Source organism: Labeo rohita, chromosome 13, assembly GCF_022985175.1.
Source record: "Labeo rohita strain BAU-BD-2019 chromosome 13, IGBB_LRoh.1.0, whole genome shotgun sequence".
NCBI lineage: Eukaryota > Metazoa > Chordata > Actinopteri > Cypriniformes > Cyprinidae > Labeo > Labeo rohita.
This window is the reverse complement of record NC_066881.1, coordinates 27,268,118-27,281,691: the sequence shown is the minus strand read 5'-3', so window position 1 is coordinate 27,281,691 and position 13,574 is coordinate 27,268,118. Positions and strand designations below refer to the sequence as shown.

General features: G+C 33.4%; 1 protein-coding gene across 3 annotated transcripts in view; it reads right to left on the bottom strand.

The window, feature by feature from the left end:
- Positions 1-13,574, bottom strand: part of LOC127175021 (collagen alpha-1(XIX) chain) — a 184,852-nt gene that overhangs the window by 62,788 nt on the left and 108,490 nt on the right. For all 3 annotated transcript variants that reach the window (XM_051125822.1, XM_051125821.1, XM_051125823.1), the window contains 3 exons: positions 5,066-5,128; positions 4,906-4,950; positions 4,674-4,706 (listed from right to left, as the gene is read on the bottom strand). In XM_051125822.1, coding sequence (XP_050981779.1) covers positions 4,674-4,706; positions 4,906-4,950; positions 5,066-5,128 — 141 coding nt within the window. The remainder of the gene's footprint in view (positions 1-4,673; positions 4,707-4,905; positions 4,951-5,065; positions 5,129-13,574) is intronic.

The following is a 13,574-nucleotide window of genomic DNA, read 5'->3' as shown; positions in this document are numbered from 1 at the left end:
TTCAGTGACCTCAACATCTCCACACAAGCATTAAACAGAAGCTTCCTCTTTCGTTCTCAACTGTCTGGACGGCCTCTATGTGAGAGATTAACATTTATCCAGGGCTTATGGCATTTAAAATGGCAAGAGCCTTTTACTGCAACAAGAGGCCTGCAAATATAGACCCAAAAGTGCCTCTTCAAGGTGTCACAGCCACATAGAGGTAGATTCTGAATCTGTATTATTGCTTTCCTTTTACCCATTAACTAGCAGCAGGTTTAATAGCCAGTCAATCGTTGTGACGGCTTTCAGTCAGCGGTGAAAGGCAGATTGCTTTGTTAGATGTATCCGTAGATTCATCTACTGTGTTTCATGTGCTCTAAAACAGAAGTCCATGAATAAAGATGAAACAACAGGAGGCCTGATGTAACTCCAAGACAAAGTTGGTCTAGAGAATGAATTGTAGAATTTTCCCTCTTTTGTATATTCATTCACTGTGGTGAATAAATGCATGTAAAATATATGAGCTCTGCTTAAAAACCTAGTGAGCTGCCTATCTTTATAATGCCTTCATATGGAGTTGCCTTCTAATACAATACCAGTCAAACGTTTTTGAACAGTAAGATTTTTCATGTTTTTTTAAAGAATTCTCTTCTGCTCACCAAGCCTGCATTTTTTTGATCCAAAATACAGAAAAAGCAATAACATTGTGAAATATTTTTACTGTTTGAAATAACTGCTTTCTATTTTAATATATTTTAAAATGCAATTTATTCCCATGATCAAAGCAACATTTTCAGCATTATTACTCCAGTCTTCAGTGTCACATGATTTTTCAGAAATCATTCTAATATTCCGATTTGCTATTCAAGAAACATTTATTATTATTATTATCATCAATATTTAAAACAATTGAGTACTTTTTTTTCACAGGATTCTTTGACAAATAGAAAGATCCAAAGATCAGCATTTATCTGAAATTTAAAGCTTTTGTAACATTATACACTATACCATTCAAAAACTCGTCATTATAATGTATAATATAATAATTTAGTTTTTTTTTTTTTTCCTGGAGAAATTATAGAAATTAATACTTTTATTTAGCAAGGATGCTTTAAATTGATTAAAAGTAATGATAAAGACATTTAGAATTTTACAAAAGATTTTTATCTCAGGTAAATGCTGTCCTTCTGAACTTTCTATTCATCAAAGAAACATGAAAAAAATCTACCGAGCTGTTTTCAACATAATAATAATAATAAAAGCTTTCTGAGCAGCAAATCAGAATATTAGAATGATTTATGAAGGATCATGTGACTGGAGTAACAATGCTAAAATTCAGCTTTGAAATTACAGAAATAAATTACATTTTAAAATATATCCAAACAGAAAACAGTTATTTTAAATAGTAAAAATATTTCAAAATATTACTGGGTCAAATAAATGCAGGCTTGGTGAGCAGAAGAGACTTCTTTAAAAAATAAACTGTTCAAAAACTTCAAAATGTCACATGATCTTTCAGAAATCCTTCTAATACGCTGATTTTGTGCTTATGAAACATTTCTTCTTATAATTAATGTTGATAACAGTTGTGCTGTTTAATGTTTTTGTTGAAACCAAGATATTTTGTTTAAGGATTCTTGCCACTTTTAATGAATTTAATGCATCTCTGCTAAAAAAGCAGAACCATACATTGACGTGCTCTGGCCTGAGCTCAGAAAAACAGCTAATTGCCATTTAACAATAAGCTTAAATGTAATTAAAATATTGAAATTGGATTTAGGATACAGTTCTTCAAAAATATTTTGATTTTTCTTTTGTACAGAAAAAAACTTTAATTACACATCCTTAATTAAAACAGAACTAGCTCTAAACAACATGCTCCATTCAGAGCAGTCTACAATCAAAACAAACTAAAGAGGAAACCATGAGAGAAAAATCAAACTCTTAAAAGCCAGTTTATATTTGAGTCACCCATCATCATAATTAGCCGTTTTAGAACAGGAAAAAAAAGTCATTGGATTCTTTGGTGTTCCAGGCTTCATGAATCTTTGTAAATTGGTTTAAAAGGGCTACAGTCATCTTGCTTCTCCCATTTAGCTAGAGATCCACACAGCAGGCAGCATCAATTGATTTTGTGCCCTGCTGTCAAATCGCACCTTTCGTCTCCTTCTTTTGATTTAATTGACACGGGCAATGCAGTTCCAAACCTGCAAATTTCACGCTAAGTGCGACCAAAAAGCTTTTGGCTTCTCAGCTCTCAAAGGCTTTCTTATTAGTGACCAGTCAGCAGAGATGAAGCCGAAGAACAGTGCTGCACTGATGCAGTACACTCTACACTCTCAATACGGGGGAAGATGTTGGTGGTGGTAGTTACTGTAACTTCATCTTTGATGAACATAAAATGCAGAATGAACAAGAAATGTTGTTCTCATTTTTATGTAGATGTGTCTTCCTAAATGTCTGAAAGTGAACTGTTAACCTCAATCAGGTGTCTTTTTAGAACCTACGTTGAAGTTGAAAAAATTATTTAATTTAATTGGTATAAACATTCATCATTGATTGCTACAGAGTTCCCGTTAAAGGAGAACTCCACTTCGCGGGCGCGGGCGCATCAGGCACAATCATCAAACATATTTCAATGGAAGCGGGTGCCACGGTCCTGACCGTATCGCTGTGTTTACTGGGTGTGTTTAGGGAATATTCGCGCCTGTTGCACTCCTGTAACACAGCGAAGTAAATGAAGCATCTGAGTGTATCTGCTGCACAGATACACTCAACCCTACCCGATACTTTATTTCCTTCATTTTTATTTTTATTGAAAACAAAAGGCAGAACAACGATTTCGGCAATAGGCAGACGTGAACTCGGGTCGTTTGCGTCAAAAAGTGGTTCTAAACGATCCCAGCCGAGGAATAAGGGTTTTATCTAGCGCTCGGTTATTTTCAATACAAAAATACAATTTAAATACTTTTTAATCTCAAACGCTCATCTTGTCTTGCTTTCCCTGAACTCTGTGTATTCTGACTCAAAACAGTTAAGGTATGTTGAAAAACTCCAATCGTATTTTTTCCCTCAACTTCAAAAATCATTTCAAAATCATCCTACATCGTTGCAGAAGTACCGAACCAAAGTGAACATGCAAAGAAGATCAAACACCCTTTAAAAAAAAGGTAAAACAGCGATATAGGGTGCTTTTGAAGTTGAGGGAGAACATGAGATGGGAGTTTTTCGACATACCCTAACTGTCATGAACCAGAAAAAAACAAGTTCAAGCAGAGTAAGATAAGACAAGCGTTTGACATTAAAAAGTATTTAAATTGTATTTTTTTAATGAAAATAACCGATCGTTTCGCTAGATAAGACCCTTCTTCCCTGGCTAGGATCGTTTACAACCGCATTTGGGATCGTTTGAAGCCGCATTTAAACTGCATTTTGGAAGTTCAAAATCGGGGCACCATAGCAGTCCATTATATGGAGAAAAATGCAGAAATGTTTTCCTCAATGTTTGGGGGGGTACTTTTATTCGGCAAGGATTTATTAAATTGAGCGAAAATGATAGTGAAGTCATTTATAATGTTACGAATGTATTGTTTGAATTTTCTATTCATTAAAGAATCCTGAAAAAGAAAATCCACAATTGTGGAACCTGCACAATTGCTTCAGCATTGATAATAATAAGAAATTATTCTTAAGCATCAGATCAGCATATTAGAATAATTTTGGCAAATTAGATTCTGGGTAACACTTTACAAATAAGATTTATTAGTGAACATTAGTTAACTACTAGTTAACTTAAATTAAGAATGAACAATACTTGAACATGTATTAATCTAATGCAACCAACATTTACTAATACATTATTAAAATCAAAAGTTGGGTAACGCTTTACAAAAAGGTTCCTAAGTTAACATTAGTTAACTACATTTGTTAACATGAACTAAGAATGAACAATACTTCTACAGCATGCATTAATCTTAATGTTAATTTCAGCATTTACTAATGCGTAATTAAAATCAAAAGTCAAAAGTTAAAATCAAAAGTGTTTGTTAACATTAGTTAATGCATTGTGAAATAACAAACAAACAAACAATGAACAACTGTATTTGCATTAATTTACATTAACAAAGATGAATAAATACTGTATTAAATGTATTGTTTATTGTTTGTAATACATTAACATTAACTAATGGAACCTTATTGTAAAGTGCTACTGAATTCTGTGACACTGAAGACTGAAGAAACTGCTGAAAATTCAGAAACTGCTGAAACTGCAGCATTGTCATCACAAATAAATTACAATTTAGAATGTTACGATAGAAAAGAGTTCTTTTAAGCTGTAATATTATTTCACATTTTTTGTTTTTGAGCCAAAAAAATGCAGCCTTGGTGAGCATAAAAGACTTCTTTAAAAAACCCAACCAACTCCAAACAACCAACTTTTAAACAGTAGTGTATAAAACATTTGCTACCTGCAATAGATCAAATTGAGGTAAAATCCTAAAGCAATGGCTCTGAATCATTTACTGAACTTGAATCATCTCATTGGAGTCATTCATGGCATGAAGATCGATACATCTATCAAAGAGCTGCATGTTTCCTGTTTAAATGGAAGCTGTGTAATACGCAGCTTCTCTTCTCTGTGATAAATCTGTATGCGTCAGAACCTCTGACTGAACCGGTATAGTACTCACAGGGCCTGGTGGTCCTCTGGGTCCTTCTTCACCCTAAAGCAATAATAATAATAAAGAGAAACAAACACAAAGAAAAGTGAATCAAATGAACCACAGGATTTACTGAGTCTGAACCTCAGTTATAGTCAAAAGGTTTCCTACGCAAGACAATGATTTATTAGACTAGTGAACAAGAGAACAGATCCACTTCCTCCCAGCACACAAACTAACAAATAAAACATGCATTACACACCTTTTGCCCCTTTATTCCACTGGTTCCCTCCAGGCCAGGCAAACCCTGTGGAGTGAGATGTTAGAAGAGACGACTGCATCATGAGATAAATAAACACACAGAAATCTAATGTCTGTGTCTGTGATGAGATTTTCAATCAGAGCTTTGAGATGTTACATACAGGATCTCCTTTGTCGCCTTTCTGTCCATCCTTTCCTGCAACACCAGGGTCACCCTTCATCCCCTGAAAAAACAATAAATAATCACAAATATGCATACAGTACCTGTTAGATTTACCCAAAAGGAAATATATCTCATGTTTATCCACTATAGAAACATCAGTGCCAGTGGAAAATTCCAGAAAGTCTGGCCAAAGTAAGGCTGCTCTCTGCGGGTTCATGAGCGCTAAACTCCTGCAGATGCCCTGGAGCTCACATCTCCAAAAACAACGAAGCAAATTTTCACACAGACGTCATCTTTATTGACAAACTGGATATTTAAAATCTAAACAAGTACATTCTCAACTAAAAAAAAACTCTTAAAACTACATTCTGTGACACAAAAATGGTATTGTTTATAAAATATTAGTGGATTTGGGTGTCTGCCATGACACTCGCCGAGAGAAATACAACAAGTGGAGTAATACAAACGGTGAAATGGTTGGAGTTACACTATTACTAGAATACCGCACTCCTCTTAGCCAATCAGATTTGAAGACCAGAAAGAACTGTTGTATAAATTAATTAATTATATTATATATATATATATATATATATATATATATATATATATACAGTTGAAGTCAAAAGTTTACATTCATCTTGCAGAATATGCAAAACATTATTTTACCAAAATAAGAGGGATCATACAAAATGCATGTTATTTTTTATTTAGTACTGACCTGAATAAGAGAAGATGTTTACATATAGACCGCAAGAGAAAATAATGGTTGCATTTATAAAAATGACCCTGTTCAAAAGTTTACATACACTTGATTTTTCATACTGTGTTGTTACCTGGATGATCCACATTTTTTTTTTTTTTTTTTTTTTTTTGTTTGTTTAGTGATAATTGTTCATGAGGCCCTTGTTTGTTCTGAACATTTAAACTAATCCCACAGATTTTTTGTTTTTTCAGCATTTTTGTGTATTTGAAGCCTTTCCAACAATGACTGTATGATTTTGAGATCCATCTTTTCACACTGAGGACAACTGAGGGACTCATATGCAACTATTACAAAGGTTCAAATGCTCACTAATGCTTCAGAAGGAAAAACAATGCTTTAAGAGCCAGGGGTGTAAACTGTTGAACGGAATAAGAATGTGTAAATTTTTCTTATTTTGCCTAAATATCATATTTTTTTTCCATTTAGTACTGCCCTTTAAGCTACAGAAGATACTTACATGTTCCCCAGAAGACAAAATAAGTTAAATTTACCCTGATCTTCAAACTCCCCCGTGTCATAATGCATTGTTTTTGCTTCTGAAGCATCAATAAGCGCTTGAATCTTCTGTAATAGTTGCAAATGAGTCCCTCAGTTGTCCTCACTGTAAAAGACGGGTGTGGAATCACACAGTCATTGTTGGAATGGGTTCAAATACACAAAAATGCTAAAAAAAAAAAAAAAACCCAAAGAATTTGTGGAACATGAAGGATTTTTCTAAAGAACAGTGGGCAGTTCAACTGTTCAGGACAAATAAAGAACTCGTGAACAACTATCACTAAACAAAAACAACAACAACAACAACAAAACAACTGTGGATTGTTCAGGTAACAACACAGTATTAAAAATCAAGTGTATGTAAACTTTTGAATGGGGTCATTTTTTTATAAATTCAACTATTATTTTCTCTTGTGGACTATATGTAAATGATCCTATATGGACTATATATATATATATATATATATATATATATATATATATATATATATATATATATATATATATATATATACATATATATATATACAGTACTGTGCAAAAGTTTTAGGCCACTAGTATTTTCACCAGCTAAAAAATGGTTTAAAGTAAGTTATTTCTATCTTTTGCTGTAGTGTGTCAGTAAAAAATATCGGTTTACATTTCCAAACATTCTGTTTGCCATTAATTGTAATAATCTAGTGAGATTTTTGTTTGCACAAGGAGTCTGACAACAGCCAGTGCTCCACACAGACATCTGATCTCACCATCATCCAGTCTGTCTCTGGAATGACATGAAGACATAGAACAAACTGAAACAGAGTAAATCCAGAAGAACTGTGGCAATGTCTCCAAGATGCTTCAAGAGACCTACCTGCAAAGCTACCTGAGAAATTTTGCGCAAGTGCACCTAGGGCAAAAGCTGCTGTAAACGCAAAGAATGGTCGCACCAAATGTTGATTTCATTTAGTTAATAGAAGGTAATTGATAAAGAAAATCTATTTATGACAGCATCTTCATTTTACAGCATTTTTACACAAGTGCCTAAAACTTTTAACAGTGCTGCAGCTTTGCAGGTTGGTTTCTTGAAGCATCCTGGAGACTTTGTCACAGTTCTTCTGGATTTAGTCTGTCTGAGTTTGTTCTGTTTGTTCATGTCATTCCAGACAGACTGGATGATGATGAGATCAGATCTGTGTGCAGAGCACTCACTGTTGTCAGACTCCTTGTGCAAGCAAAAATCTCACTGGATTATTACGATCAATGGCAAAATGAACGTTTGGAAATGTAATCTGATATTTCCTACTGACACACTACAGCAAAAGACCGACTTTAAACCATTTTTTAGCTGATGAAAATACTAGTGGCCTAAGACTTTCTCACAGTACTGTATATATATATATATATATATATATATATATATAACATTCAACACAGACACTTCCTTAGCCTTTTTCATTCCAGGAAATTACAACTTATAGTAATGTATAAACTGCAATGATGGTGAAACTCTAAATCACACCATGTTATTACTTAAATCAATGTAAACAACACACATGACAACTCTGTTTGAAACACTGAAAAAGCAATGAAGCTGTAAAAAGCATGATTCATTCATGCTGTGATGCATGCTGGGAGTCTAGCATCCAGCACTGCAGATCTCACACTTATTTTTCTTTGGTGGTGTTGATTTGATGTGATGTGGCACAGCAAACAAGAACATTTAAATGTTAAATGTCAAAGCGGTCTCTGAACCCTTATTTCATCTAACTTCCATTACACAAATGCACCCATGTTTGCATACATCACACATGCTGGTGTGCCACTTAATTACAGCCACTAAAGATGAAATCAATGTTCTGTAAGTCGCCATAGTACATCATGTCACACAGACAGGACAAGAATTTATCATCGGCCAATAGATGGCACTTTCTCACTGAAGATAAATTCCTGTCTCAGTCACTCTGCGTCCATTTTGAGACGCTGTCCTCTCTCAAGACAATGCAATCTGAGCATCTTTTATACTTGCAGGCGAGACGTGGAGCATTTAGTGTCCATATATTGAGTCTGGAATCCATTTGTGCTTTCAGATACTCCAATACACAGGATTCATAGTTAAATAATGCAAAGATATGAAGGATTTAGAATTGAATGTTGTGTTTTCTTTCAAAACAAACATCATTGAGAGTTGGAGGAAGTGTTGAGGAGAGAAGGGACTATCACAACACATCCCTGTGGTGATTTTAGTGGTGTCAGACTTGACTGAACGCTGTATGTACATTAAAATTCACGAGACAAACTCTGTGGAGAGGTAATACAATTTGTCTACTCAACCTGGAAAAGGCAATTCCCCCAAGTTGTACAGTTTTTTTTTTCTTTCTCATAATATTGCTTACAGGCAGCAACAGAGTGCACACAAAAGATAGCAGTGTTTGGTCTAATGCCAAAGCTCACAGTTTCTGTTCCTCTTTGTAATTGCCACCTCCAAAACCACCTCCTGAGTGATCAGATTGCTATCTGTTTTGATTGCATCTTGGGGACTCCGTACTAAAGCAATTCAATCAGTACCAAAAAAAAGCGTCAAAAACTTAAAGTTATATTTGAGAAGTTGACATATGTTTTCACAGTGCTTCATGAAAAAGACAAAAACATTTTTGTATTTTATTATTAAAAAATTAATTATTATCAACTTTCTGAATATGATTGAATTTCATGATGCAATTTTGAGAGAAATACTGAAATAACAGCATGTCCCTAGTGTTGAATAGCATAAAAGAACTTAATTTAAGTAATCATTTCTTTGTTGAATTCAGATAAAAAAATTAAAGGTGTTACATATTTAGATTTTTATTGTCTTAAATGTATGATTCATAGAAAAATAATAAAACATTCACAATACCTGAGAATATTTTAATCTATTTTTCTGGCACAGCTAATTTTACCTGGGATCTAACTAACTAACTAACTAACTAACAACATGGGTTGTTTTGAACCAGCAGTTGGGTTAAATGTTTAACCCAGGCTTCTGGGTAGTTATATTTACACATTTATTTACTATTAAAAATTACTATATTTCTTGCTTTAAAATGAACCCAACATAGGTTGGAAATTAACATTTATTAATACGCTGGATAAATAATAATTAAATAATAAACTTTTTTTTAATAGTGTATTAATAAATATTCACCTTCTGATTACTGCTGATGCCTCTAGCAATTATGTGTCTAATTTTTATTTTACAGTCTATTTTCGGTTCATTTTAGAGCAAGAAATATTGTTTTGACCGTTGGGTCAAAGATGTCCAAAGAAACCCAGTCGCTGGGTTTGTCCATATTTCACCCAGCACAGGGTTGTTTTTAACCCTGCATTTTTAGAGTGTAAAAGTTGTTAATTAGTTAGCTAGTTAGTTAGTTAGTTTTAGTTATTTAGTTAGTTAGTTTGTGTCTTTTAAATCGCAGGTAAAATTAGCTGTGCCAGAAGAAATACTTTGAAATATTAAAAAAAAAAAAAAAATCGAGTTAGTTATGTAAATGTTGTTAGTTAGTTAGCTGGTTAGCTAGTTAGTTGATGTCTTTTAGATCACAGGTAAAAAAAAATTAAAATAAATAAATACAAAAATAAAAAAAACAGCACTGGGCTGTTTTTAACTCAGCATTTTTTGTGTAAATGTTAGTTAGTTAGTTAGCTGGTTAGTTAGTTAGTTAGTTGGTGTCTTTTAGATCCCAGGTAAAATAAAAAATCTTTGTCCATATTTCACCCAGCGCTGGGTTGTTTTTAACCCAGCATTTTTAGTGTGTAAATGTTGTTAGTTAGTTAGCTAGTTCATTAGTTTTGGTTATTTAGTTAGTTAGCTAATGTCTTTTAGATCCCAGGTAAAATTATCTGTGCCAGAAGAAATACATTAAAATATTCTTATAAATAAATAAATAAATAAATAAAAAACTTTCTCCATATTTCAACCAGCACTGGGCTGTTTTTAACCCAGCATTTTTTAGTGTGTACATGTTGTTAGTTAGTTAGGTAGTTAGCTAGTTAGTTAGTTAGCTAGCTATCTAGTTAGTTAGTTTCAGTTAGTTAGTTGATGTCTTTTAGATTTTTTAGATCCCAGGGAAAATTAAAAAAATATATATCTTTGTCCACCCATATCTTATTTCACCCAGCACTGGGTTATTTTAACACAGCATTTTTAGAGTATACATGTTGTTAATTAGTTAGCTAGTTAGTTTTAGTTAGTTGATGTCTTTTAGATCCCAGGTAAAATTAGCTGTGCCAGAAGAACTATTTTGAAATATCTATATATATATAAAATTTGTCCATATATCACCCAGAACTGGGCTGTTTTTAGAGTCCAAATGTTGTTAGTTGGTTATGTAAGTGTTGTTAGTTAGTTAAATAGCTAGTTAGTTTGACTTGGTTATTAGTTAGTTTTAGTTGGTTAGTTACCTCATTAAACATTTGTGCTTTTAAAAATCACTTCGCCACTCCACAGGGTTATTTAAAATAAACTACTGAATCAAAAAAAGTGGTGAAAAACTTAGGGGTAACCAATGGAGGATTATTTTAATTATTTATTTTAAAAATTATTTTAAACAAATTTTAGAATTTAACCTTTTCAATTGGATTATTTATTAAACTCCATGTTTATATGTCATTTGGGGCAACACACACTTCAACGAGTGTCCCTTGCCAATCAAATAGACCTTTTATACAAATAAGTGGTTATGATGTAGGTATCCATGCATTCTGACTTGTTACCCACAGCAGGACACTAAGGTCAAAAGTATGTTAACCACACCATGTGTATCGACCACGAACAGCAATTACTCAGCTCTGAACTCTTAGCGTGAGTCTGTCAAAGTGCTCTCTTTGCACTGTCAGGACAAACGTATGCAGATGCTACACAGCCCTCTCACTGTTCTCACAGTCCAGTCACAGTCCAATGCCTGTGTGGACGGGTGGAGATGACACACACACACTGCTCACACAAGAGCAAATTGGAGCACTGCATACACACTCTCCTTCTGTCTGAGCTCAAAGGTGCAGTGAAGCAAAAAGCCTCTCCCTCTGGTCCTCTTTGTCAAGCATCAGCTCCTCCGCCAAACCCCTGTGTAATCCTGAATCCCTGCGTGAAGATTTATAGGAAATGTTCTCGCTGAGGGAAGAGAGTGTCTTTTACGGCCAGCTGATGATAGACGGTCACTCGTGATCAGTAATAAAAGCCACAGAGAATGGACGCAGTCTGAATAGCTTTAGTAAGAGCTCGTCTGCACAATTGCTCTTCTCACTTTGGGCTCTCCTGCTGAGAAAAGCAACTTGAACCAGCCTAAGCACTTGTAGCCTGTCAAAATAGCTGCTTTTTTAAATGGTTCAGTTGGTCTTGCAGCCTGACCACTCTAAAACCAGCTGATGAGTACCCAAAACCCAGCTAAAACTAGCAAATTGTGCTTTTTTTTCCCAGTAGGACTATTTTCATTTTCATTCATGGTCACGTAAATGCAGGTGCTTTCAATTGTGGAAACTTTTGGCCCTGTTGACTTAAAGTTTAAAGTTTTAAATAGTTAGTGCAGACAAATCTGACCAGCTGACAAGCTCCCAAACCTCTTATATAAAAAAAAACTTTGTACACTACCAGTCAAAAGTTTTTAAACAGTAAGATTTTTATTGTTTTTAAAGAAGTCTCTTCTGCTCACCAAGTCTGCATTTATTTGATCCAAAGTACAAAAACAGTAAAATGTTAAAATATTTTTACTATTTATTATTATTATTTTGAAAACAGCTGAGTAGAATTTTTTTCAGGTTTCTTTGAAGACTAAAAAGTTCAGAAGAACAGCATTTATCTGAAATCTTTTGTAACATTATAAGTGTCTTATCGGCACGTTTATTATTTTAAAGCATTCTTACTAGATAAAAGTATTACTTTCTATAATTTCTTAAAAAAAAAAAAATAAATAAATAAAAAATTAAAAAAATGTTACATTTTAAAATATATTCAAATAGAAAACAGTTATTTTACAGAGTAATAATATTTCACAATTTTACAGTGTTTTAAAAACATTAAAAATCTTACTGTTAAAAAAAAAAAGACTAGTATTTTATTATTTATTTTATTTTTTATTTTACAGCAGTCATGACAGAACTATTTTTTCATTTTGTGTGACCTTTTTAAAAAAAAAAAAATATTTGCAACCAAAACTTGTCATGGTGGAAATTACACCACAACTGAGTTTTAATTTGTGTAAAACTTATAGTCTTTTTCCAGTAAATAAACACTTTTTTTAAATGACATTTCAAAATTTTAAATGGTTTTGATTTTTTTTTATTAGTACAATAATAAAATCTATAAAACAAAAACTAAACAATGAAAGCACAGTAAAAAATGTCAAATTTTCCTTATAAAAGAAAAATTTATAAAAAAAAAAAAAAAAGAAAAATAAGAAAAAAAAGGATTTGAAAAAAATGAGAACATTTACAAATAATAAACTCTGGGGTGAGCAAAGAATGTAACCGATGAATATGTGTTTCAGCAGTGGTTTGAAACAAGTGAGCAGCCTTTCTGATTGGCTCTCTTGACATGTTTATATTCCTAATGGGCTGTGCATAAATACCAAAGACCCTGAGGCATTTTGTTCTATGAAAGGACCACAAGAAGGTCAAACATTGACAGACGGCCCTGACACTGTATGATACAGACTGCCTTTAAATGCAAAGCCAAAGGGTCCGAGCCCCACTTAGACAATGAGGGACCTTTCATCTCTGAAAACAGCTCATGGTTAAAACAAACTTCTCTCCACATATTGATTTGGTGTGTGTGCATCATACATAAAACTCAATTTAATTGAGTGTCTCAGGATTACAGTATGCCTGATCGTATAGTAACATTACTAATGAATTGACCTATGCATCTATACAAATCCCCGCCCACTAAATAATGCAAAATGACTGACAGGTAAAGACATGCGTCAAAGTTTTCTAATTGACTAATGCATGGAGGCATGCTGACTGTCATTTGTTGCTAAGACACTAGATTTCAACTGAAAAATAGTACAAAAATAGTTAACACAACAGTGACTCATTCTACGTCATATAGAGAAACATTCTCGAAATTCTATATTTGTCCACAATAAATCAGCCTACATTGCTTGTCCTTGTCCTTTTATCCTTCCAGGCCTTAGCATGGTTGAATCATGACATGTCCAGTGCTTGAACACATATATAGCTTCAAGGCCTTCTAAAATTAAAGCACACACTTCTTGATAAACAATTAGGATCT